We start from the raw sequence: 25,781 nt of genomic DNA, 5'->3' as shown, positions 1-25,781 counted from the left end.
AAATCCAAAATGTCGTTCGATCTTAACCATAAATTTTGGGTCTACACGCGCAAGGAAATTGGCCAACTAATCAAGAAGCAGAACCGCCTGAAGAAGATTGAGCCGCCAGAGGAAAAGGCTATATCGTATAAAATTTACGCAGAGCTCTATGTTTTGTATGTGGAGCTGGTCGATAAGTTAAGTTTCATATACCACAATACTTTCCAAGTGCAAAAGCGGGCATTGGTACGAGTTTTGGTGGAGAATGCCACTCAGCAGCTAATGCAACTCAAGGAGGAGTTAAAAGACCTGGAAATGAGCGAATACGTATACATAGATAAGGCGCTGATCGCTAGGAAGCTAACACCACGGGACCTGGTCGTATGGAGGTCACCACAATTCCTTTACCGTCGCCCGTTGGACATTCAAAATATCATAGCCGACAACCGATTGTACATGAACGATGAGGAAAAGGAAGAAAAGGCAGCCCAGGATTGGGTTCCGATCAGTGAGGCCGTCAAGCTTATCCAAGCTCACGAGAGGGCGCGCCGAGCTCGGGTTTACAAGTCCAACATAAAGTACGACAAGAAAAAGTTCCTCAAGGTCCATCAAAGAAAGAAGATCAATTACAAATTCACCTTTAAGCCTGATCAGGCAATGAGTATTCCCGTGAAGAGAACCATTTTTTCAGCTGACTTCTTGAAGGCGGACGAGTCCTGCGAAAACCTCATTAAAAAGGATGATGTAGCGGATACCGCAATAGATGGCAAGTATGTAGATTGTTTCAAAACAATTGATTTGGCTTTTAAATATTTTCTAGATGAGGAAGCCTTAAGTGCAATACGGAACAATGCTGCTTGTAAAATCCAAAGTTGTTGGCGTGGTTACAAGACGCGGAAAATAGTCAAGATAAAGAAGCGGTTCAGGGAGGAACTGTATGGTATGAAGAAAATGAGGAAACTGAAGCGACCTAATCAGAAGGCAAACTCTATTATGGAAATGTACAAGAACGAGATGCTCAAGAAGAAGCTGGATGAGGACTTCATCAACTTGATCAACGATGAGCGCACCCGACTGCTGCAAGTCCGAAGTCCATGGATGATGGAAGACATATCCGATCATATCCGGGCATGGTTCAAGGAATTGTGAGTTGTTTTTCATTGAGGCAAAGCGGCAACGTATAACTCGTACTTCACAGCTACGACGCGACTGGGAATTTTCATCCTTACCCCGATCCTGTGAAACAAGGAACGGTACTGGTTGTCATTGATGAAACAATGACCCCAATGGAATTTCAGGAATCCCTTGGTAAAAAGCCACTGTCAAAAGCTGAGCTGAAGAAACTTCGCGATAAGGAGAAGAAAGAGAAGAGGAAAAAGAAGGAAAAGCTCAAACAGCTGAAAATTAAGGAAGCTAAACGTCGGAAGAAATTGAGGGACGCTGGAGTCATCGACATTGGCTACGAGCTAACTGCAAGCAAGGCAATTGGTAGATAGTTCGACTCAATGGGCAATGTTTCCAGTGTCTTCAAATACTCTCTTCAATTGCAGAAAACATTGAAGAGACAATGAAGAGGTACTCCAAGGACTGGAGAAATGTCGATGAATATCTGAACAAGAATCATGACCCCATCAAGGAATGGGTTACAGAGGAGCAACTGGCAAAGATTCATCAGGAAGTGAGGGGCTTGGTCGACGAATACATGAGGTAATATATATATTTACATTTACAATGAAAATGTAACTTTCCAATTTCCAGGGTTGAGTATGAGTTGCTGCGGGAGGCCTTGGCGAAGGATAACGATGAGAAGTACAAGGCTCTCAAGGTGAAGTATCCTAAGAAGAAGAAGGAGAAGAGGAAGAAGAAGCCCAAGGACATGACAGGCGATAGGACACTGGAATCCCTGTACAATGAGCTCAAAGATGCCGGCATAATAGAGGAAATTGGTCACAGGGACTTTGATGAGTTCATAACGGACTTCAACTTTGTGGCAGACGACACTCGAGATGAAGATGGCTTAACGTATGTAGTTACTTGCTGAAAGCTACTAAGGCTAACAAAAAAAACTAATATCGACTTAAAATTCAGCACATTGGGTCCAGCAAAGGGTGACATTAAAATGGTTATCCAAGAGTCGATGCTGGGAATGGGCGAATTCGATGTACCGAAGCCGAAGTCTCTTTTGCTAATTGGACCTCTGAATAGCGGAAAACGATTGTTGTGTGAAATCATTGCATCCGAACTAGGTATAACATTTTGAAGTGCTTGTTTTTCGGAACACTTAAACCTTCTGTCTACTCCAGATGCTGTTTTTATGAACCTAAGTCCCGAGAATACCTACAAATATGCCAAAGACTTGAAGTACTTCCTGCATGTTATTCTAAAAGTGGCTAAGGCCTTTCAGCCCACCATAATGTACATCGAGGAGGCGCATAGACTGTTTTGGAAAAAGGTTCCGCCTGAGGCAGTGGACATTAACCCCAAACTGCTGGGCACCTCATTAGCTAGCAAGATCTTGAAACCATTGAAGAAAAATGACAAAATTGTACTGGTCGGCACGAGTAACATGCCCTGGGCGGCCAATGGAGGCATCAAGCGAGCGTTCCAAAAAGTCCTGCTTATTCCGAAGTGCGATTACGGCACTAGCTTCCTGCTGTGGCTAGAACTGATGACCGAGAACGCCCCAGATGACATGAAGGAGTACGCCTACTCCGCACTGGCGCGCGTCCTGCAGGCGTACAACTCCGGCGACATTGATGATAACGTAAAGGAGACCTTGAACATCGACCGTAGGATGCGACTCAAGAATGAGGCATTGGATCCGAACGAGTTCCTTGAATATTTCCTGAGCAAGAATGAGCCTCCCATTTTCCCTCCAGATGAGAAGGTATACTTGCTTACTTAATATGCTTAATGTTTAGTACCAAATCATTAAACTGAAATTCTTTTTAGATAATGGATAAGTTCGATAAATGGTTCGGCAGCGCGAACAAGCTGCAAAAGCTGAGAAAATCGTATATGGCTCAAAAGTTGGCGAAGGCAACCAAAAAGAAATAAATAAATAAGTTTAAAACATACTTTAATATGCATTTTTATTTATAACATGTAAGTGTAAACTTACCTTGGCATTAAAGTAATGATACCATGGAAGTGCAGATGTTCTTTGTGTTTTTTTTTATTGAAAATATATAACCAAAGTTTTTCCTATGGAAAATAGTATCTAACGAAATGAAATAATTGGTGTAAAATGTAGTTCTTATATTTTAAGCATGTCATTTAATTGTTTGTTTGTTGTTGTGGTAAAAACTCCTCCAACTCAGAATCTTCAATTTCACACAGTCGAACCGAAATGTTGCTGTTGGATCCAATTTCTCCGACAGTGCATGGAAATAGGTATGCCTCCTCTGAATGTTCTGCATAATTAGAGAGAATTGTGATAGTTGCACGATATGTAAAGGCATTTCCCTTGCTTACCACTTATCGTCCTTCTGGTTTTCATTTCCATCCTAGAAATCGGCCCCTCGGTCATAGAGCTTTCCCCATCGGTCTCACTTGGAAAATGCATCGTCGGTAAATACGAATCAGGATGTCTTAAATATACTTTGCCTGTGGAATAGATCAGATATGGAAATTTTCAGTAAGATTCTTGTTACATTTTATGTAATACAGGTTCAGTATAATATAGAACGTTTGTTAAGGCATTGACCTGAATTTATAAATAACCATTTGACTATTACTTATAATGAATACAAAACTTACACGAATGACTAACTTTCGACGGTAAAGGCACTGATTGCATGAAATGAAGTAGTTAAATAGGTTAGTATACAAAGATGTTATTTGTTAGGAAGTTCAAAGGCATAACAGAATGACTTATAAGAGGAAGGTTTGTTAAGTAGTTTGAAATTGTGTGCAATATGTTTTAAAGAAAATTATTTAAAATTATAAAATGAAAAATAAGCTGCGATTTTGTAACAACCAATAAGATAAACATGCTTGTTATGATACATAAGCATGAAAACGTTTAGTGATAATCAATTCCTTTTTTTTTGTATTTTATTAGATGCTATTAACATTTTTTCTACCATATTAACGAAGTGTTTTACCTGTATTTGATTTATAGTCTTCATTCTCGATATTATTAAAAGAACTCAGTCTTGAAAGTGGCTGATTACTTGATCTCGGCAACATAAACGGCTCCAAGCAGCTCTCTGCCTCCGAGTCCAAATACAACGATCCGATATCCTCATTCAACGCGGCTATATCCCTCGTCGGATCAACATCTCCGTCTTCCCCTTTTGGTTGTGAAATCAGTTATTGGTCGGGAAAAGAAGTTTTAAATTCAATACTTACTGTGCACGAAAAAGGCTTTCTTCGACTTAGACTCGTTGCTATCGTTGCTGTGTAAGCTCGACGAGTCAGCTATTTCTGCTCCAGGAACTTCGGTTATATCTGGCAAGGGATTATGGCTTTTGCGAACCCAGTCGGAACAGTCCCAATGATACTGACCATTGGCAAGAGCTGAATAATCAACGAAATTCGCACTGGAAGAGTGGCACACGTTGGGCATTTCAACTTGGATTAGTTTCCCAGTTGAAAAGCGACTCACAGATGGTCCGAAATCTCGTTTAAGTTCTGAAATAAAGAGCAGGTTAATATTTGTTATTGCTAACTGACAGTAAGAGCAGTTGACTAACCATTGTTCAGTTTATTTTCACTGAAGGTTCTTAAATGCATTTGCTCGCACCATTCTTGTTTGTAGGCATTATCTGCATCGGTGGAATGGCAGGAGTTTATGTTCACATGCTGCTTGTTTCGATTAACCTTCTGGTACTCGAATGGCACATTTTCCAGTTCATCGCCGGCCGAACCGTAGCTACGCAGGATGTCCAAGTTATTTACAAAATTCCTATTGCTCCTATTGTCGTTTGGAACTGCTGTGTAGCTAATGGGACGCTGGTTAACCTCCAAGTTACTCAACTTAACGTTTGGTTTGCAGTAGTTGTCCTTGTCCACCAGTGAGTTCAAGTTCGCCTCCTTGTACGACGGCTTGTTCTTGTCCTTCTCTAGTCGGTTCCTTCGCTTTGAAGAGGAACTCCTCTTTAACACCACGCAACACAGGACACAACTGATGATGACCAGTACCACGGCCACGCCGGAAATGATCCCGCTAATATGCTCTATAGAAAAGTTCTTCAGCTTTGTAGAAATAGAGTTCGAGTACAGGGGATCCCCGCAGCTGGCTCCTGTGAGATAAGATGGACAAATGCATCGGAAACTTCCGGGTTCATTGATGCAGGTCGCTCCATTGCCGCACGGCTGATTCTCGCACTCATCCACGTCGATCTCACAAGTGGGTCCCGTGTAGCCGCGGCACATGCAGTGCGATATTCCATCGCCTTCCTCGCAAATGCCACCGTTTTTGCACGGGTTCGGCGTGCAGAACTTGCCGTACTCACACCTCTTTCCGGATAAGTGGATGGGACACGTGCAGCTGTAGTTGTTGGGTCCGTGGTAGTCGCACCTGCCGCCAAACAAGCAGGGACCCGATGAGCAGGGGTCCAAATCGATCTCGCAATGCTTGCCGGAATACCGGGGCTGACAGGCGCATTCAAACACGTCCGTATCGAGTTCCTTGCAGATTCCACTATTGGCACACGGCTGAGATCCGCAAATACCCAGGCGCACCAGCACATTCGACGGATCGCACTTGAACTCGACATTCGTAAAACGCTTCAAGGCAGCAATGGTACTTCCGCCGGAAATGTATAATGGCAGCGACTCTTTGGCTATTTTGATGTTTGCCATGCAGCCGATGAAGCCGCGCTGAATATCCTCGTAGCCAATTATCGATGGATGCGGACGAACCTCGGCGCCTACAAAGATATCGTTCGACTGGATGTTCAGGATGCCATTCACACCCGGAGCACTGCCATGGGAGACGTGCTTGTTGTCCACCATCACTTTGGCACTATTGAGGGACCGCTCTAGGCTGATTTGATGCCACTCGCCGTCAGAGATGTTAATGCTGGACACACTGATGACTCCCTCGCCCGAGCCCAAATCGAATCTGTATTGAACAGCTCCGTTTATGATCTCCAGGATGTTGTAGTCCACCTTGCCGCTGGCATACAGCAGAGTCCCAGTCTGTTGCACAGTTCTTATCTGCAGGGAGTAGGAAAACTCGTTTTCCAGCGTGAACTTCGCCTTTACCTTGTTGATCTTGTAGTGGGCATAGCTCTTGCCGCCAAAGGACACCGCAGTGAATAGACCCATGTCACAGGACTCATTGCTGCACTTCGAAGACTTCCGCTCGCAGTAGGTTCCTGAAAATCCCTTGGGACACACACATTGGTAACCCAAAGTCGAGCCAGACGGCATGCAGATCCTCTGCGGGGAACACGGATCCGTGGAGCAGGCATTCACAGTTTCTTTGCAATGCTTTCCATCGAATCCTGGTCGGCAGACACATGTATTCACCGGAATGTAAGATGGAGCAGCAAAGCTAATCACATCCGTAAAGGTGGTGGTAACGTTGTTCTTCAGGATCTGTAATATCTGCTTGCATTCCCCGTGAACGCAGTCGTTTTTGTTGCTTTGGCAGGTGGATGGTAGTACATCCTCCACCACCAGGTTGGTTTCGTTTTCAATCTCGTTCTTCTTGTCTATCAGTGTCTGCCGAATTTCATCGCTTGTGAAGAATTCATCGGAATCGGGTATTATTTGCTGCTTCCGCACTGCAAACACCACGTTCAAATCGGAGTCAATGGACCTGGCTCGTCGAATACCCACAGCATGTTGTGATGCTTTTTGATGGTCCGATTGAAGGGTGATGAGAATTACATCCTTTTGGCGACAGCGCATGATATTGCGAATGGAGCGCATAAAGGTTTTCCTGTGACTCAGGAGAAACTCTGATGCTGAAATCCCACTGAATCGAATGACAACCGACTCTTTTAGCATGTCACTGGTTACTAGTTCCACGTTGATCTTGACAATGGAGAAGACATGGAATTTACCATCCGAAACAGACACATTCAGCTTGTACAGACCAATATCCAGGTTGGATATGGCATAGATCTTTCCCGTGTTGTTGGAAATGTTGAACAGCTTCGAGCTCTGATACATGTCCTCGGGACCGGACACCAAGCCAAAGTTCAATTCATCATACTTGTCCTGATCCGAGGCATGAACTTTGCCAATGAATGCGCCCGAAAAATCGTCCTCGAATGAATTTATGGTTACTTCTAGTGGTGTGACAATCGGCGGATATTGGCTTTCTTCAATTATTTTTACAACCACCCAGACATCGGAATATAATGGAGGTGTGCCGTTGTCGAAAACTCGAACCTGAATCACGAATTCGTCCTGCAGGTTGTGATTAAATCGCGAGGCCGTGCTCAAGGAACCATCTTGCTCCAGCCGGAAAAGGCCACCCTCATTTCCAGACCTAATATCGAAGGTGTATGGCGTGGTATTGGGTGTTTCGTCTGCGTCTGATATTTTGAAGGTAAGGAATACATAGCCCAGAGGTCGGTTTTCTTGTAGTACAACACTGTAGTTAGCGCTGGAAAAGATGGGTGCATTGTCGTTCGTGTCCAAAATGTTTATATTGATTGGCACACTGTTGCATCTTTGAGGATCTCCCTGATCGCAGGCTTGAATTTCCAGAGTGTAGTGAGAAATAGTCTCACGATCCAATGGCCTCGAAACGCTTATTGTTCCGTTTTTCGGATCTATTGAAAACTGGCCTATGTTGTCGCCCCTTTCAATGTTGTAAGTTACAAGACCGTTTACATCTGAATCCTCGTCCGTGGCTTTGACGTCCAGAATCTTGGAGCCCACGAAAATATCTTCATTGACATTAATGCGGTACAGGTTTTGCAGAAACTTGGGACTGTTGTCATTAATGTCCAGAATAGAGATGTTCACATAGGCATTGTTGCTAAGCGGCGGAGTGCCGCCATCGATAGCTTGTATGGTCAAGAAGTAAAACTTGGACATTTCATAGTCCAAGGTTGCATTTAGCACCAAGTCGCCTGTGGTGGAATCCATTTTGAACTTCCCCTGCTCGTTGCCACTCATTATGAAGTAGTGAATATCCGCATTCACCCCAATATCTATCGAAGTGGCATAAACTTTGCACACTTCTGTGCCGTGAGTGGCGTTTTCTAGAATTTTGCACGAGTACTGTCGCATACTGAACTCGGGTGGATTGTCATTAATGTCCAATATGTTCACAGCAACTGTGGCAATGGAGTGTAGTTTTGGAACGCCACAGTCCTCCGCCTTCACAGTGAGATTAAACAATGAAATAGTTTCACGATCGAGACTTTTGTCCAGCCTTATGATACCAGTCGATTTTGATATTTTGAAATAATCATGGTTTTCGCCCATTAGCGAGTATTTGATTTGTCTATTTACCCCGAAATCCTTATCCATCGCGTGCACTTTCGTGATCAAAGTGTTCAGTTGTGCATCCTCGGGTACACTCACTCTATATTGAGCCATTGAGAAAATGGGCATATTGTCGTTTATGTCATTGACCGTGATGATTATTTCCGAGAAACACTCTTGCGTAAAGTCCTTGCCATCCTGCACATGTGCTACCAATTTGTACTTGGGGGTCGTCTCCCGATCCAGTGCGCTTGCCACCTTCAGGATGCCACTTTCCTTTCCTATACTGAAATCGTCCGCACCTTTGCCCGAAAGATAGAAGCGCAGTTTGCTTTGAAAATCAAAGTCAATCGCTTTGACCTCAACGAGTGTAGTTCCAATCGAGATTGATTCATTGGTGGAGATATGATAGCGGGGTTTTAGGCAGTAAGGCGTATTGTCGTTTATGTCTTTTACATCTATTTCCACATTGGCTTTGGCAGTGAATTTTCCATCAGTGGCTATTATGCTTAGGTTGTAGAACATGAGCTGTTCGCGGTCCAATGGTTTGGCAATAAATAACTCTCCGCTCTTACCGATCTGGAACTGGGCTTGCTTGTCCCCAGAAACGATAAAGAAGTCCATTTCCTGTTTCTCGATATCGGGATCAATAAGGAGTAAGTTGATTAAAACTGTGCCAGGCAGCGCGTTTTCGAAAACAGAAAGCCTTTCGATAGGTAACTTAAATACTGGTGCGTTATCATTATAGTCTACGATTTTGATAGTTACAGGTACTTTTGCATCATGCTTTGGGTGGCCATTATCGGCAGCAATTACTTTGAAATTGTACTCGGACTGAACTTCTCTGTCCAAGGAGGTTAGCAAGGTGATCCAGCCAGAGTAAATGTCAATGTCAAAAATATTTTGGATGTTTTCAGTATCACTTTCCAAATAGTAACGAATGTCGCCATTTGGCCCAGTGTCCGCATCTGTGGCCGACACTTTCACCAAGGATATGACCTTTTCACTGTTTTCAGCCACACTGGCACTGTAGAATGTGTTGTCAAACTTGGGATAGTTATCATTTTCGTCCCTAACGTCAATCAAAACATCAGCGTAGGCGAAAAAAACGGGAACCGTGGAAGTTTCCGCCACTACAATCAAATTGTGCGACTCTTGTTGCTCCCTGTCCAATGTCTGCTGAAGGATCAGTTCACCACTGTCGGATATCATGAAGTGATCCTGATCCGCTGCTATTGAGAATTTGAACGTATAGTTTCCAATCATATGTAGCTTCGTTAGCACGGTTCCTGGTGGCGTTGACTCTATGATCTTGAGTAGAACTGAAGATTTCTCAAAAGTTGGAATATTGGCATCAGTCTCGATTATTTCGATTGATACTGGAACTTCCGAATGAAATTGAGGTTCACCACGATCGGAAGCACGAACGAAAAACTGATAGGAGTTCACTCCGTAAGATTCCGCCTTGCTTTTAAGCACAATATCTCCAGTTTTCTCGTTGATTTCGATCACATCCTTTACTGTCTTATCGTTGGATTTTTGAACAATTTGGTAATGCACCGATCCATTATCATTAATATCGTCGTCTTTCGCTTTAACCTGTAAGTAAACAGTTCAAAGTTGTTTAGTAGGGACTACTTAAAAGGACAGACCCTTCTTACCGTCAGGATAGTTCGGTTTGCTTCCACTGTTGTGCTTACAACCATTTTGTATTCCTTCAATAGGAAGTAAGGAACGTTATCGTTCACGTCCACGACTATAACCTTGAGGGAGGCAAACCCGAATTTCCCGCCACCATCGGACACCTTCAGTAGCACCACGTACTCATCCTTTTTTTCACGGTCGAAAGTTACTTTTGAGGTTATTACACCCGTCGATTGGTCGATGAGAAAGATTTTTTTCATTTCCTCCGAAACTATTTCATAGTAAAGATTCGCGTAGGTGCCAAAGTCTCCATCCGATGCTTTTACCTAAAAAACAGTTATCGTTACACTAGCCTAATAGCCTATTTATTAATCTATTAAATTACCGTGATTATATTATGACCGTGTAGCAAGTTTTCCGGAACTTGAGCCTCATAAGTACTTTGATCAAACTGTGGACTGTAAACGTTTTCTGGCAGTAAGGATATTTTGAGCCGGGCATATGCCGTATGAACTCCATCGGACACGGAAATATTCAAGACTGTGCTACTTTTATCAGTGAAGTTTAACATGTTTTGAAGAGAAATCACTCCTGTTAGCTTATCAATGCTATAGGTTTGCAATTCATTTCCATAAACAATTTTGTATTCCAGGGAATCTGTATCGGAAATGTCCTTATCGTATGCTTTAGGCAGAGCAACAAATTGTCCACGAACAGCTGCGACTGACAGTTTGGTGAAGTACGACGGCTCAACGAAACATGGAGCATTGTCGTTCAAGTCTTTAACTGGAATAATAGAATATATATTCACAAATTAGTCTGTAAGAGATAAAGCGACATAGAATTCTACCTGTTATAAATACGTTTGATCGGGAACTTAATGATGGCGATCCATGGTCCTTTACGTTAACGACTATATGATGATACTTAATTTGTTCATAGTCCAATGGAGTCTTTAAATACAGATTTCCGTCTGTGACGTCAATGTAAAACAGTTCTGAATTGTTTTGCCCATTAATGGACTCGATGTAATAGGAAAGTTTCGCATTTGCTCCAGAGTCTTTATCAGTTGCATTAATCTTCAGAATTTGTGTTCCAAACGATGCATTTTCCGGAATGGTTATGTTGTATATATCACTCTCAATTTCTGGATAGCAGTCATTGACATCCATAATGGAAACAGATAAAACGACTTCAGCATAAACGCCAGAAAGACTGTCAGTCGCTCGAATGGAAACATCGTGTGAGCTTATTTTCTCGTAATCCAATTCATTTACGACAAAAATTGATCCTGAAATTAAATATAAGCTTAGATCATTTTGAAATGAAACAGATGGGGCTGATTGATTTTACCCGTGTTGTAATCAATTTCAAACGATTGACTGTCGGAAGATATTGTGTAAATTAAACTCCTTCCTAAGGGACTTTCAGCTTCAATGGATACGGAAAGGGCCGAGTACATTTCCACGTCTTCCTTGACGCTAACAGTATAAAACTGCTTTTCAAATACGGGCATGGAACGATCAATAACCTTTAATGGAAAAAGCAGTTTGTATTGAAATGTTTCCTTTTGTTTCGTAAGGGAACCCACCTTAACCTGCAGAGGAGCTTCTGAGGAGCAAGGTGTTATGGCGCCATCATAGGCAGCCACTGTCAATTCATAGTTTCGGTTATGACCTTCGACGTGCTGCTTTATGGATAACTCCCCAGTTTTGCGGTCCAGTTTGAACAACTCCCCATTGCCCTTCTTAAGTTCGTACCGAACTTCGCCATTTTCCGCACTGTCCAAGTCAACGGCCTTGACCTGCATTATAATCGTTCCTTTTGGATCGTCAATTGAGACCGTGGCATAATAGGGCATATTGACAAACAAGGGGCAGTTATCGTTCACATCCAAGACGGATATATATATGGACGTTACAGCTCTGCGAACATTCGAATTCATGCCGTCGTATAGCACTGACTTTGCTTCCACGAAGAGTCTGTACAAGTCCTTTACTTCGCGATCGAAAATAACTCCAGTGGTTTTTAGGGCTCCCGAACTGATTCCAATATCAAACAATTGTGTTGGGTTCAGGATGCGGTACTCAACGTTTTCGTTCAGTGAGTTTCCTATCACGTTCACCAATCCAATGGTAGCTACCTTTGTGTTATTTTCAAATGCAGAAAATCTGTACGATTCACGTTGGAATGCGAAATTCGAGTCGATGGCAGACAAAACCTTAATTTTAACTATTAAAATTGCAGAGAATATTCCGTCGGAGGCACGGACGTGCAAGGCATAGTCCCGATCATTTTCGTTATTTAGTATATCGAAATTTCTTAAAAGAAAAAAGTTATGGTTTATGTTCTAAGTAAATATTGTAGCTTAGAGCTTAGTTTACCGTGTTGTAATTATTCCGGTGTATTTTTCGATCTGGAAACATTCGTTGGTGTTTCCGTCCACAATGTCAAACCTTAAGGTATCGTTATCAGCATCCTTTGCGCTAACTTGTCTAACAAACACATTCTCAAAAGTTGGAAGGAACAAAGTTACATTGAGTTCACGCTCATTAAATACTGGAGGACAATCGTTAACATTTATGACACGAATCGTCACATGTGCAGTTGTAGTGGAATGTAGTTTGGGCTTTCCCATATCACTAACCTAAAATACACAAGATTTGTACACAAAAATCCAAAGCTATTTTATGCTTCATTTACCGTAACGTCAAAGGTATAACCAGCGTTTGTTTCGTAGTCCAATTGTCGTAACAGTTCAATAGCGCCAGTTGTCGAATCTATTTTAAAAAAGTTTTTTGCCAGATCGTCAACTATGTGGTATTCAACCATTCCGTTTACTCCGACATCCGCATCCTTGACCTGTAATGTCAAATGACTGAAGAACAAATATATTATTGTTAATACCGCAGTGGAGGTCCAACTACAAAAACTTACTCTTTTGATGAGTCGTGTACTTTCAGTACGTAAGATCCAATAGCGGCGGATTCGGATAGTGCTCCAACATATTCATTTTGCACGAAATACGGAATGTTATCGTTAGCATCTAGGATATGTATAATTATATTTTGGCAGGATGACTCGGCTGCCATATTGGTTCCTTTAACCGTAAGGTTGAATACCCTGGGATAACACAAATTTGATTAAAAAATAAAATTGTAGTACAATTTATTGCTTACTTGATGGACTCATAGTCGATATTTCCATTGATAACAATAACACCAGTGGAGGGGTTAATGCGGAAGCTTTCGTGGATGTTGCCGGAAATAATATTGAAGAATATGGATGACGACGACCGAGCGGTGACTTGAGTAACAAATGTTCCGATGGGCAGGTTTTCGAATATTTCTATGGCAATGTTGTTGGTTGAGAACTTCGGAGGATCGTTCTCGGACATGGTGACAATGATGTGCACCGGAATCTGCGATGACAACGGTGGATTGCCCAGATCTACGGCCTTTACTTGAAGCATGTACTCCTGGATCTTGTTGATATTCAAGTTGCCAGCCAATGTGATTATACCGAAAGTCGGATCAATCTCAAACACACTACCCACGTTACCCGTGATAATCGAGTACTGGATCTCGGCATTGTGACCACTATCTCGATCTATGGCCCTCACTTCGGCTAACTTAGAGCCAATAGCTGCGCTTTCGGGAACCTTACTTTGAATTATTTTAGCAGTAAATTCTGGATGATGGTCGTTGTGGTCATGCACGTTCACAATGATCTTGGCATAGTTTCTTTTTCCAGGCGCTCCTTGATCCTTAACAAAAACGATGAGTATATGCTGCGCAGTCTTTTCAAAATCCAATCTCTGAGTGACAATAACATTTCCACTTATGGAATCGATTCGGAACAATGCCAGCGACGACGGATCCTGAGTTGCGTGCAGGTGATAGAATAGCTTCTTGTCCTCATCTCTGTCAGTGGCGTGGAGTTGCATTATAACTGATTCCTCTTCAATGTTTTCGGATATATTGACATGATACACATCTTTAGCGAACTGAGGGGGGTTGTCATTAATATCGATCACTTGAACCAAAAGATTAGTGAACGTTGTGAATGTGCCATCAGTTACGCTGATAGTCAGATTATAGGACTGTTGGGTCTCGTAGTCCAAATATTTTGAAAGCAGTATGTTTCCGTTGTCTTGGCCAATGTAAAAGGTATTGTCCTCATTGCCATCTGTAAAAATGCATGCGAAATATCAAAAAGTATTCAAAACGTGAATTACCTATTTAACTTACTGGAAATGTTGTACCACAGCTGGTCGTTGTCATCATCGACAGCCAAAATTTGAGTGACCAAAAATCCAGGCTTGTCATTTTCCGTAAGGTCTACGACATTTTCGGATGTCTTTCTGACTATCAACGGTGCATTTTGCGAATTAGGATTTACAGGAACTACAACAATATTAACTCTAGCAGTTTGACTCTTCTTAGGAATTCCGTTGTCCTCAGCCTTGATGTGAATCTCAAACTCATTGTCGGAGTCCAATGGTTTTGCTATATGTATATGGCCCCTTTGGCTGTCGATGCGAAATTTATTCTTACCCTTTCCGGACTTAATTGAGTAGGTAATTCGACCATTTTCGCCACTGTCGCTGTCGATAGCGTGGACCTAAAAACCAATAATTTAGCTGACCATTTTCGGTAATTCAACATTGAGAGCCTTAGGCATACCTGAAAAATAGATTGATTGACTGTGGCTGAAGACGGAACTTGCACCTTGTAGACCCTTTGGTCAAACTCGGGGCTGTTATCGTTGATATCCAGTACTGACACAACGATTCGCGATGTAGAAGATAGTACTGGAGATCCGTTATCTGATATAGCCACCTGAAAGAAATTGTCTCAGCTATTTTGCTTTATAACTACGGAAAAGCTAACAAACATACCTCCAAAATATGTTCCGCTTGATTTTCTCTATCCAATTTGCGTTCTGTCGTCCTAATCACTCCTAAGAACATGAACAATTAGGAAAAAAATGTATATAAATAAAGCTTAAATTGATAAATTCATACCTGTTTTCGAATCAATTTCAAAGTACCCGACAAGATTTCCGGAAACTATATTATATGTTATAGTCTGAGTGGGATCAATATCGGGATCGAAAGCCTTTAGGGTAATGATCTCCACATTTTCCACACTTGCTTCCGTGACATTAACGTAGTACACTGGTTTGTCCGTAAGAGGAATGTTATCGTTTTCGTTTTCGACTTGGATGTAAACCTAATGATTAAGTGCATGTTAGTTTACGGGGCATCTTTAGATATATGTATTTACTCACTTCCACACAATTGCTGAGGGGAACTATTGCGCAATCCTGTGCACAGAGCGTCAGCCAGTAAAAGTTTTTCGTCTCCGCATCGAGTTGCGACAAGGAAGTTATCGAGCCTGCACAATGTATTTGCATTAATCCCTCTAAGATGTCATACGAAGGCAATACAAACCTTGGTCGTTGACCGCAAAAATTCCCAGTCCATCGCCACCTGTGATTGAGTACGTGATCTTGGAGTTCAGGTCCACCGTGTCCATATCCCGTGCTGTGACATTCATTACGAAGGTTCCCTTCGGCTTGTTCTCCTTTATCTTTCCCTCGTACACAAAGTCGTCGAATTCGGGCGCAAATCGGTTCTCGTTGACGTCGATGATCATTATCACTATGGACATGTCCGAAGTCAGAGAGGGATCTCCGCCATCGATGGCACTGACAATAAGGTTGTGCACTTGTTTGTTCTCATAGTCCAGATATCCTTGAGTCCTAATTGCACCCGTGTGCTTATCGATTCTGAATAGTTCCTCATCCTGGGTCTCCTCTTTTAAAGAGAATTGGATCTCGGCATTGGGTCCAATATCTTCGTCCACCGCTTCGATTACGGCCAACACTGTTCCACGGGGCAGATCTTCGCGCACCTTAAATATGTACTCTTGAACTCCAAAAACGGGCGCGTTGTCGTTGACATCGTCGACCAGGACGTAAACCAGTGCCTCCGAGGATAGCACGGGATTGCCACCATCCTTGGCAGTTATGTGAAGAGCGTAGTTATCCTGCTTCTCGCGATCCAGTGGTTTGTTCAGACGAATACATCCCGTTGTAGCATTTACCGTGAAATCACTGCACTCAACCGACAGGGCATATGTCACCTGAGCATTGATTCCAGAGTCCGCATCCGTGGCATGAAGGCAGTGTACCACGGTTCCTATCCTGGCGCTCTCAGTCAGCCGGAAGGTGGCCAATGTCTTCTGAATAACCGGGCGATTATCGTTCACGTCGAGGATCGTTATTGGCAACATTTTTGACGTCGATTTGGTCGGGTTACCCAGATCGTAGACGGTGATGTTGAGGACATATTCATTTTGCCGCTCTCTATCCAAATATCCAATGATCTGCAGTTCACCGCGGTCTGGATCAATACGAAAAACCGAATCGTAGTCCCCGTCTGAAATTGCAAATACCAGCTTTCCATTGTAGCCCAAATCGCGATCTTTGGCCTCTATCCAAGCAACTGTCTCGCCCAATTGGACACTTTCGTTGATGGACAGCTCCTGAGGGAAGTTCACGAACTCTGGTCTATGCACATTTTGGCCATATCGACTGGGTGTTAGAGACAAGTCACTGAAAACGGATGGGGATGCACTCTTTACATTGTTTTTTTCGGCCAACGACAATGTTTCCGCCAATCTCCTGGCCACGCCGGTTTCCCGGCACTCAAAGGATCCAAAACCATGTAGAATACTGGAATCTCCGCCCAAATCTTCGGGCATTAGATGTACATTGATGATCAAGTCATCGGAAAAGTGGGTGCCATCCGTGGCGGAAACTTTGAGAATACGGTTTGTTAAGGTTGTTTTCTTCAGGTCGCAGGAAATAGACAGGGCACCCGATGTGGGGTCCAAGTTAAAGCAGCCATCCTCGTTGCCATCGCTCAACCTATAGGATATTATATCGCCTGCATCAAAGTCAATGGCTGAGGTAACGAATACCTCGGTGCCCATCGGCGCCGATTTGGTCACTTTGCCATAGCAGTTCACACGTTCAAACTGCGGCCGATTATCGTTGATATCCTTGACGACGATGGACAGTTTGATTTCCGTCTGCCTTCTGTACGGCAATCCCCAATCGGATGCACGGATTATCAGCTCATAGTTGCGCTTCATTGTTTCAAAGTCGAGCAGTGATGTGGTCTTAACTATACCGCTAAAGTGATCGATTTCAAATGGAACCGCATTTAGATTGGCAATACTATACGATATGTATGAATTTTCACCAGAATCCCTGTCCTTGGCAGTGAGCTTCACAACAAACGAGCCAGCCAAGTTGTTCTCATTGATACTAATGACCTTATTGACATTCTCAAAAATGGGATCATTGTCGTTCATATCCTGTACGCTGATTTTTACCTTCGCTGAAGATTGTTTCCGCGACCCAACATTTGCCTGATCAATGGCGGACACTGTTAAGGTATAACTTGACTTCTTTTCGGCATCCAGCTGCTTCGCTGTGTACAACATTCCCGAATCGGGATTAATTCGGAACTCGTCGCCCTCGTTTCCACCCACGATTTCCAAGTAGACCAATGCATTTTTGCCCAAGTCTGGATCGCTCACTTTGAGCCTTATCACAGGCATGTTAATGGGTGCCGTTTCTGGAATGGATACTTCGTAAATCTCCTGTGTGAATATGGGTATGTTTTTGCTCTCGGGCTTGATTTGAATCGGAACGGATTTGTAGGCGAATCTACGGGGTGTTCCGAGGTCCTCCGCCCGCAGGGTTAAGTTGTAAATGAAATGTTGCTGGTTGAGGTGCGCAAACTGATTCAATTCGATGTAGTACTCGTCTTTGGTCTCCGCCGCCTTCAGAAGAAACGTGCCATCCGGATTTCCATCGACGATTTCCAATCGCCCTATGTTGCCATTTATCCCAGTGTCTTTGTCGTTTACTCGTACAATTCCATAAATCAAAGGATTTGATGTTGGCGTCACGCTCGAGAAGGTCTTCGTGAAAATCTCTGGAGCGTAGAAGTTAACCTGTTTCACCGAAATACTGACCTTCGCCTTGCTGGCCTGGTGGTTCTGGTGGTTCACCCATGATCCCCGATCGTAGGCCACCACCGCGAGCTCGAAGTGCGAGTTCTCCGCATACTGAAGCTGCTGCAGGAGAGTAATTTCGCCAGTGGTTGGGTGGATAGCGAAGTATTCACTATCCATCAGGAGGCTGTAGTAGATTTCCCCATTGATGCCGAGGTCAGCATCGTCAGCTGTGACCTTTAAAATACTTTGATATTTGGGCGTGTCCTCCGGAATAACAACGGTGTACTGGGTCGGGTAAAACAGCGGACTCAGGTCATTGCGATCCAGTACTTTGATGTGGATATTCGCCTCCGTTTCATAGCTGGATACATTTCGGTCGTGCAAATGTACATGTGCCTTCACTCTTACAACGTATTCCTCAGTTTTTTCTCTGTTTAGCACAACGTTATTTGTCCGAGTTCGAATCGCTAAGAAGGCAAAATCTCCGACCAGTTTCTCCTCCGCCTTAAACAGCTTCTCCTTATCGCCACTAATTATCCTATACTTAACCTCTGCGTTCAAGCCAACTCTCAGGCCGGCCAGTCTTTCATGCAATACTCCCTTGGCGTAAGTCTTGCCCAGACTATTTTCTGGTATGGTAACATTATATACACTATGGCTAAACCTATACAGATCTTGCAGTTGGTTCTCTAGTCTATACTCCAGGGTCGCCGTGTGCTTCTCATCGGCCTTGCTTTGTACAGTGGGGATCAACCATAGACTACACAGTAGTGAAATCCATTGGAGTATGGTGAAAGCTTTTCTTTTTACAGGAGTTACATATTTTTTAATCTTCATAGTAAACATATACTGCTCTAATTTCACATAATATCCTGCAAGGTAAACGGAATGGTTATCATTTAGTTAGACAGGGTTTATTTTGAACATCGTTTAATTATAGTAGTGTTCCAGTAATCCAATCTGAAGTCATTGGTTTAAGCTCAATTTAGAATTAAGCATTTAAATATTAGCGACCTACGAGGAAAAACCTCAACTTTTTAATGTTCGCAATTATACAAATTGTTAATCAGATATGCACAACACAATGTAAGTCACTCATTGCGAGCCGAAATCAAATATACGGCTATTTAACACATCCAGTTTTAACCATTTTTCATTTTTTATTGTTATTCAGAATGTACATAATACATTTATCATACATAATGCATATAATTCCTATAAAATGTGGAAATGCTCCAATGATGGGAAAGCATTTCAAACGGCGGACGAGATGGGCATCTCCACGTTTTCTGGAATTTGCAATCTTTCTTCTACATAATTTATTTAAAGTGCTCCATTTTGTTTAAACGATTATATCTAACAGGAACAATAGTCGTCTATTAAGTGTACTATATTCAGCTTCTAATTTTGGCAAATTTACGCCACCTTTTAATCTGACAATAAGTATTTAAGCTTAACAACTTTTGCAAGGTACCTGATTTAATGCATACAAATTATGTGAAAACAAATGAAGCAAATTTCAAATAACATGGGTAAAATAAAATAAATAAATAAACAAAATGCTAAAATTATAAGCTTTGTTATATTGAGTACATTTAAATAAATTCACTCTTGAAAACTGAGTGTTCATATGGCATAAGCCTAAATTTAAATTCTTCCAAGAAGATGATTGGGCGTCAAGAAAAATTGTAGGAGACGCCTTCCGCAATCGATTTGACCCAGATTTTGTTTTAAAGGGGCACGACCAGCTTATCAGCCACACTTCTGATGTCATTTATAGTAGTAATCGGTTTCTAAAATTTGTTTCATTAATTTAATTCACCTTGCTTGCAAAAACAAAACATGTTCTATCTTCAAGGCTTATTCACTATTTATGAAAGACGACTGGATTTTAATGTAATAGAATGATATTCTTAAAAAAAACAATTTAAAAAAAACTGCTGAAGATAAACGGGTGTATGTATTTCAAGAGATTCTCATTTTGCACTTGTGTTATTCTCGAATTCCAAACGAATTATGAAGTAAATTGGGGTGTTCCTGGATGGTTTTCAAATTGTAAATGATCACAAGGAACTGAAATTTCTCTATAACTTGATATCCAAGTAGTTAGGTTGTGGGCACAAAGCCTCTTACTTGACACCTTTGCCAGATAACAAAAACTAATAAACCAAACGTGTGAAAAGTAGAGCTTCATTTTCCCTATAAAACTGAATGAAAGAGGTGTTTGGAATATTTTTCATAACACGTCGCTTTCGAGTCTCAAATTTGTTGTTTACAATTTTTAAGAACCGTGAAGGCTACACTTTTAAAATGAATTTTCACCAGCATAGCAGATCAGCATAATCACTTGACTGAGGGAACCACTTGTTGGGATTTTGGGAGTGGAAATTCCGAGATTTTCGACTATTCGATTCATGAAAACGTGAAGGTTGCGAAATTGGTGCGGCGCGTAGGTAAATATGAGTAATAAGACCCTAACACACACATATGTACGTACATATATGCACATGAAAAGAAGTCGAAACGGGTTAGCGAGCACAGGCCATGTGAATCACTGAGGAGTGCTTCCAACTTTGATGTTTATTCAGAAGCAATGTCTGAGAACCCTTCTTAACTTGTCTGCATTCTCACTCCGAAAATCAGTCCACAAAGTCACACAATTACGAGCACTCACTCCAGTTTTTACATAGCAGTGCAGCATTTATGTACATACATACATGCATACATAGGTATACCTATGTAGGCGATGCATATGTACATAGCACATCGGTGTACAAAGATAACATGTGTCTCTTTTCCGTGGGCTTAATTTTCCGATAAGGTAAGTAAACAAACACACGCACACACATGACTCCGAATCGACGTGATAAACTCCGTGGGCCTGGCACTGGGTATTTTATTGGCTTAAAACACAGAAATGCACAATTCTCGGTTGAAACTTCTTTTTGGAAAATGTTTGGCCCACATACAAACGCACTCAGGTACATATGTGTGTATACCTTTGTAATTTAGAGTGGATCCCACAACTTGGCTGGAACTATCTAATATTCGGTGTTTTCGCTGGTTGCTCGTTAGCTTCGGGGGCGATCACTTTCATCGGTTTGTATTTTCATTCATCTCCGATTTCAGGCACTCTAGACGCGGATTACACACTCACATTAATTGGCAGCTGCATGTACATATGCACCACTAACTACGATCGCCGATAACTCCGCCCGCTATTGCTCTCTCTTGAAAATGCTAACATCGATTGCAAGAATCGAATACTGCGATAATTTACAGATCGAATGTACTGCTAGGCGCGAATTGACACGAATTTAAGCGAGGGCCTTCGTCTAATAAATACAAAATTGTCAAACAATACAAAAAAATCGCTTTAATAACCTTTCAACAAGTGGTCAAAACGAATTATTAAAACTAATTAAATGTTTAGAATATTTGTATGTTATCAATAAAAATAAATTCTGAAACAAAATAATTTCCTTAGCGAATAGCGCTTTATCTTACGTTTCAAACGGCTTCATTTAAGAAAACAACAAAAATTTTAATATGGAGATATTATAAAAAATAATATTTGGGTTTTTGTCGAGTGCAATTTTAAAGAGAGCACTCAACTAATTAAAAGGAAGTCCTATTTATTTGGTTTGCATACAATATTGTTGTTTCTTAGGTTTCTTCTAAAGGAACATATCAATCTGATATGTAAAAGAAGTTAAGTTCTTTAAACTTTCTAGATTAATTATCAAAACTTGGAAACTACTTTATTTAAATGCTATAGTATTCATTAAAAACATGGATCCCTGGCAATATATTTGGGTGTCAATTAAGGTTGACGCCCCCAAAAAAATATCAGAAATCTCTAGGACGTAAACAAGGAATGGAACCCTTCGTTTCCCATAATCCGCATTGCAATGGCTTCGCAATTCAAGAAATGTAGCCCAGACCATCGCAGAAGTTTCCTGTTCGGAGGTGTATGTTGTGGCTTATTCCACTGATTTTTGGTTGGATATATTTGGTTTCTCATTATCTGTATCACCACAGGGGGTTATGCAACCCCAATTCACTGTTACACTTATTTGTAAAGCAATATTATTGTGGACTACTGGTCGACTCGGAGGTATTTGTGGCACACAGCACGAATACGTACATATTTCTGCATTTTACAGATAAACATCACTTGCACTGGAAATGCGTATGGGCGCAGATACATTTATCGACTCGCGTATCCGTCGCCTAAGCTCGAGTCAAATTAACTGAACAACAGGACTTTCGATTGAAACATACTTTTCCTTCATTCAATTGCTACCGACGACGCACACCGTTTACTGCGATTTAAAGCAACTTAAACCGCAGTCAATGAGAACAGAAATTCAACTGATTCGACTTTTCGTTTCGAGGTCCTAACGAGTTGGGCCATATCCTGCGGATGCCACCTCGAGCTGCAACCTCGAACAGCAACTTCGAGCTCATCCGGCCCAGCTTGGGCATGGAGCACCCCTATTTCCCCTTCTGTTATTGAGTCCTTTGACCTTCTCTGGTAAAAATATCCCAGCTTTATTGCGGAGAACATGAATATGTCTGACTTCTTACATGCTTTAGACCACTGTATTTGTTATGGCTAAATATTTAGTGAGGCTAGGAAAATGCTCCACTTCACTGTTGGATGCAATTTGTTGCCTTCTCCACATTATTATGTATCAAGTGTTTATCTATTACTATTACTATTTTTAAAAATATATTTATAACTTATTTATAACAATATAACTTTGCCATAATACGGCAAGCCTGCGATAAAAGATTTTATCAAGCGCGCCATCTGGTGGGATTTTCATGTAAATTTCCCTCGACCGTAAAACAAGAATGTCGGTATTATTACGATAAATAAAATCCCAAGTGAAGCTAGATTTTACTTGCAAATACAACATACAGCATTTATAGGATCTTCACGCCTGTTATCCACTCTTTTGTCGACACTAAAACTTAACATTCTAAAATAATTAGGCGTAAAATGTAACAGGTAGAAGTTATTTTCCAACTTTTATTTCCGAGACAATGATATTTGACAAGCTTTTATACTTGGCTCACGGCATTGGTCTGATTAGCATTTTGCACGATTTTAGGGAAATTCTCTTCCCAAGATTCCAATTACCCCACCAAATGCCATCCGGCGTGAGCAACTCAATTTTGGATTTCTTATATATTCCGTTTAAGTTACTGGAAAATACATTTTTTCAAAATCATTTAAAAAAACAAGATTTTTTGACACAGAAATGTATTATACATACCAGTTCATTGTACCCCACCATTTCGATGATTCCAAATGGAATAGATTAAGGACATCAAAGGCTTGGTTTATATGACTGCTAAATGCGTCGCCAGCATTTCCTGAGTATTTACCAAGGCAAAGTAGTTTGTAGTTCTCTTTTGCATCTCCAATCACAAAATGATCATATCTTGCATAAGCACTAACATTGTCGAAATCGACGAGCTGGATATACAGTTCCATTCGTCGATTTGTCGTCATTTTATGCAATTTTTCGAGGCCAAGCCAGAACTCGCCACCCAAATCCCCACAGCCTTGTTTTAGTTTTGAATTGATGACGTCATCGAAACTGCCATCGATTCTACGCTGGATTACCATCCAACCACGACCGGCAGAAGGAATATCCTCGAAAACTGAGGCAAAGGGTTCGAAATTAGGTAGTGTCACTAATTTAATTGAAGGCACATTGGAAAAGCCCAGGAATACGAATTCATCGTCGTCCTTATTATTCCCGTTATACTCGGACAATATCTCTTTCATTTTCACTATCTTTTCGTCCTTCGCCTTTACTGCATCTTCCAGTTTCACAATTTTTAGCTTCGACTCGTCAATTTTGAATTCTAGTCTGGCGATTTCCGCATCTTTTGACTTCAAAATTTTCTCGATTTCAACAATCTGATCATTCCCCTCTCGAAATTTTCCATTTTCCATATTTAACTCCTTTCGTTCTTTCACAACTTTATCATGTGCTGGAGCACAATTTCCTCCATGGTTGTCCTTAATTGCAATCCTACTCAAGTCGAGAGAACTTTGCAAGTCCATAATTTGAATTTGTAATTTCTGTATGGTCATTTCTTTTGTTTGCGATACTAAGTCAATCGACAATTGCAGGGTCTTAATAAGATCATCCTTATCCTTGATGCAGTTTTCAAGCATACTGCCCTTTTCCTGTTGGGCCTTTAGATTTATTTCGGTCTCCGCCAACTTTCGCTTGAGTTCCGATATTTTCCTCTCATCCTTATTCCTATGTTTCAGGATTCCCTGTGCACTTGTGCCAACAAATTCCATTTCCGAATCACTGCTGCTCTGAAAAACCAAAGGGTATTCAAGATTCGCTGAGAACTATGTGAATGAATTCATGATTAGGATCACTATCTGATCTGACTGAGTCTATCCAGAGGCACTACTGTCTTTGGTCTATCGGAATCCCGGGAAGTACATATAAAGCGAAAAGAGTTAAGAGTTTTTGTCAAAGACATTAAAATAATATTCAGCTCAAAGAAGCTGGGTTCAGGAAAAATCAAATTTTTGAAATTTAAGAGCTGAAATAGTTTGCCCATTTTTGCCCACCAATTAGTTTTTATGCCCACTTCCAGTTCTTGAGAAAAAAGTTGACATTTTTCGAATTTTTTTTCTTAAATAGCAATAACCACGTTTGAATTTTGAAAACATGTATACTTTAGAGAATATAAGATATTCAAGCTTATCTCGGTCTACTCAGAGAACAAAGCGTTTGACCATCTCTTAAAACGAAATATTATTAATAAAAAACGTTTGCCCAGCCATTATTATTAGTTTTTGTTTTAGTTTGCCCACCGTTAAAAAAACTTAAGCAACATTTTTTTTTTTGTTTTGCCACTCTTCAATCGATATTATTTAGTTTTAAGAGGTGGGCAAATGAAATTATTAATTTTTAAGAGTGGACAAACGTTTTTAATTGAAAATTTTTATTTTAAATGGGTGTGCTAACGGAATTGGTTATTTTTTAAGTGTGGGAAAACGAAAAAAATGTTTGTAAAAGGTTTTTTTAAGGGTGGGCCAACGATAAAAACTTTTAAATATTCGATTTTTCCGAACCCAGCTTCTTTGAGCTATAATATTCTAGTGTCTTTGGTTTTTATTGTACTTGCCAATTTATATCGATACACCGAAAGAATTTTCCAATTTCTCACTCCTACTTCTCTGTCGAGAATAGAAAAAATCGTATTGCTCACCAAATTGTTCTCAGTGCTGGAATCTGGAGAGGATCGTGACTTTTGCGAAAAGTTGTTCTGGTCCTCCGGCTTCATGGCGATCAATTCATCAGCACCACGGTTTTTCGTACCTGAAAGCAATACAAAAGAAATTTGCAATACGCCGTGCAATGAAGGTGGAGTACAACGCAATATACAAATAAAAGACGATGGATTGTGCGAAGCTATTTAGCTTGTGATGTGACCAGATATGGACTGACGGATTTACGCAGTCAGGCTAGAACATGGCGTGGGGGTATTCCCTAAATTGAATTACAGGGTATCATCTTTACTTTTTAACGCTTTAAATAATTGTATAAGAACAATTTCTCATTAGATTTATCTGCCTAGAGTACGCTTTTCCTATAAATAAATATTTCCATTTAAAGACAAAAAAAAAAGACACATTGGAACACCTTTATTATCAAATTGCTTAGGAGATATATTTAT

The 25,781-nt window shown here is 41.2% G+C and overlaps 3 protein-coding genes across 6 annotated transcripts; 1 reads left to right on the top strand and 2 right to left on the bottom strand.

Moving 5' to 3' along the window:
* Positions 1–9: 9 nt before the first annotated feature.
* Positions 10–3,056, top strand: LOC117140702 (dynein regulatory complex protein 11). Its single transcript, XM_033303767.1, has 8 exons — positions 10–745; positions 800–1,124; positions 1,178–1,467; positions 1,530–1,686; positions 1,738–2,001; positions 2,068–2,225; positions 2,283–2,866; positions 2,932–3,056. Exons 1-8 carry the CDS (start codon positions 10–12, stop codon positions 3,034–3,036), a joined length of 2,619 nt encoding a protein of 872 aa, XP_033159658.1. The 3' UTR covers positions 3,037–3,056.
* LOC117140701 (fat-like cadherin-related tumor suppressor homolog) lies at positions 3,055–21,188 on the bottom strand. Of its 2 annotated transcripts, XM_033303764.1 has the most exons (22): positions 21,056–21,188; positions 15,476–18,928; positions 15,313–15,419; positions 15,047–15,254; positions 14,921–14,982; positions 14,706–14,861; positions 14,271–14,643; positions 13,200–14,208; positions 12,958–13,143; positions 12,724–12,898; positions 12,405–12,667; positions 11,612–12,341; positions 11,374–11,551; positions 10,871–11,311; positions 10,406–10,806; positions 10,038–10,346; positions 4,677–9,975; positions 4,333–4,614; positions 4,086–4,274; positions 3,739–3,768; positions 3,454–3,585; positions 3,055–3,392 (listed from the first exon to the last, which is right to left on the bottom strand). In XM_033303764.1, the coding sequence occupies exons 2-22, from the start codon at positions 18,900–18,902 to the stop codon at positions 3,256–3,258; spliced, it is 14,094 nt and encodes a 4,697-aa protein (XP_033159655.1). In that variant the 5' UTR covers positions 18,903–18,928; positions 21,056–21,188; the 3' UTR covers positions 3,055–3,255. The 2 variants fall into 2 exon arrangements, with proteins under 2 accessions (XP_033159655.1, XP_033159657.1); XM_033303766.1 differs by lacking the exon at positions 3,739–3,768.
* A 1,879-nt stretch (positions 21,189–23,067) lies between these two features.
* Positions 23,068–25,547, bottom strand: LOC117140283 (fibrinogen-like protein 1). Of its 3 annotated transcripts, XM_033303113.1 has the most exons (4): positions 25,490–25,547; positions 25,314–25,423; positions 23,342–24,405; positions 23,068–23,270 (listed from the first exon to the last, which is right to left on the bottom strand). In XM_033303113.1, the coding sequence occupies exons 2-4, from the start codon at positions 25,386–25,388 to the stop codon at positions 23,138–23,140; spliced, it is 1,272 nt and encodes a 423-aa protein (XP_033159004.1). In that variant the 5' UTR covers positions 25,389–25,423; positions 25,490–25,547; the 3' UTR covers positions 23,068–23,137. The 3 variants fall into 3 exon arrangements, with proteins under 3 accessions (XP_033159004.1, XP_033159002.1, XP_033159005.1); XM_033303111.1 differs by having other exon boundaries at positions 25,314–25,545; XM_033303114.1 differs by having other exon boundaries at positions 23,342–24,400; positions 25,314–25,545.
* Between the last annotated feature and the right edge of the window lie 234 nt (positions 25,548–25,781).

The sequence above is a fragment of the Drosophila mauritiana genome, chromosome 3L (genome assembly GCF_004382145.1).
Source record: "Drosophila mauritiana strain mau12 chromosome 3L, ASM438214v1, whole genome shotgun sequence".
NCBI lineage: Eukaryota > Metazoa > Arthropoda > Insecta > Diptera > Drosophilidae > Drosophila > Drosophila mauritiana.
The sequence above is the reverse complement of the archived record's forward strand: the minus strand, read 5'-3'. Positions and strand labels throughout refer to the sequence as shown.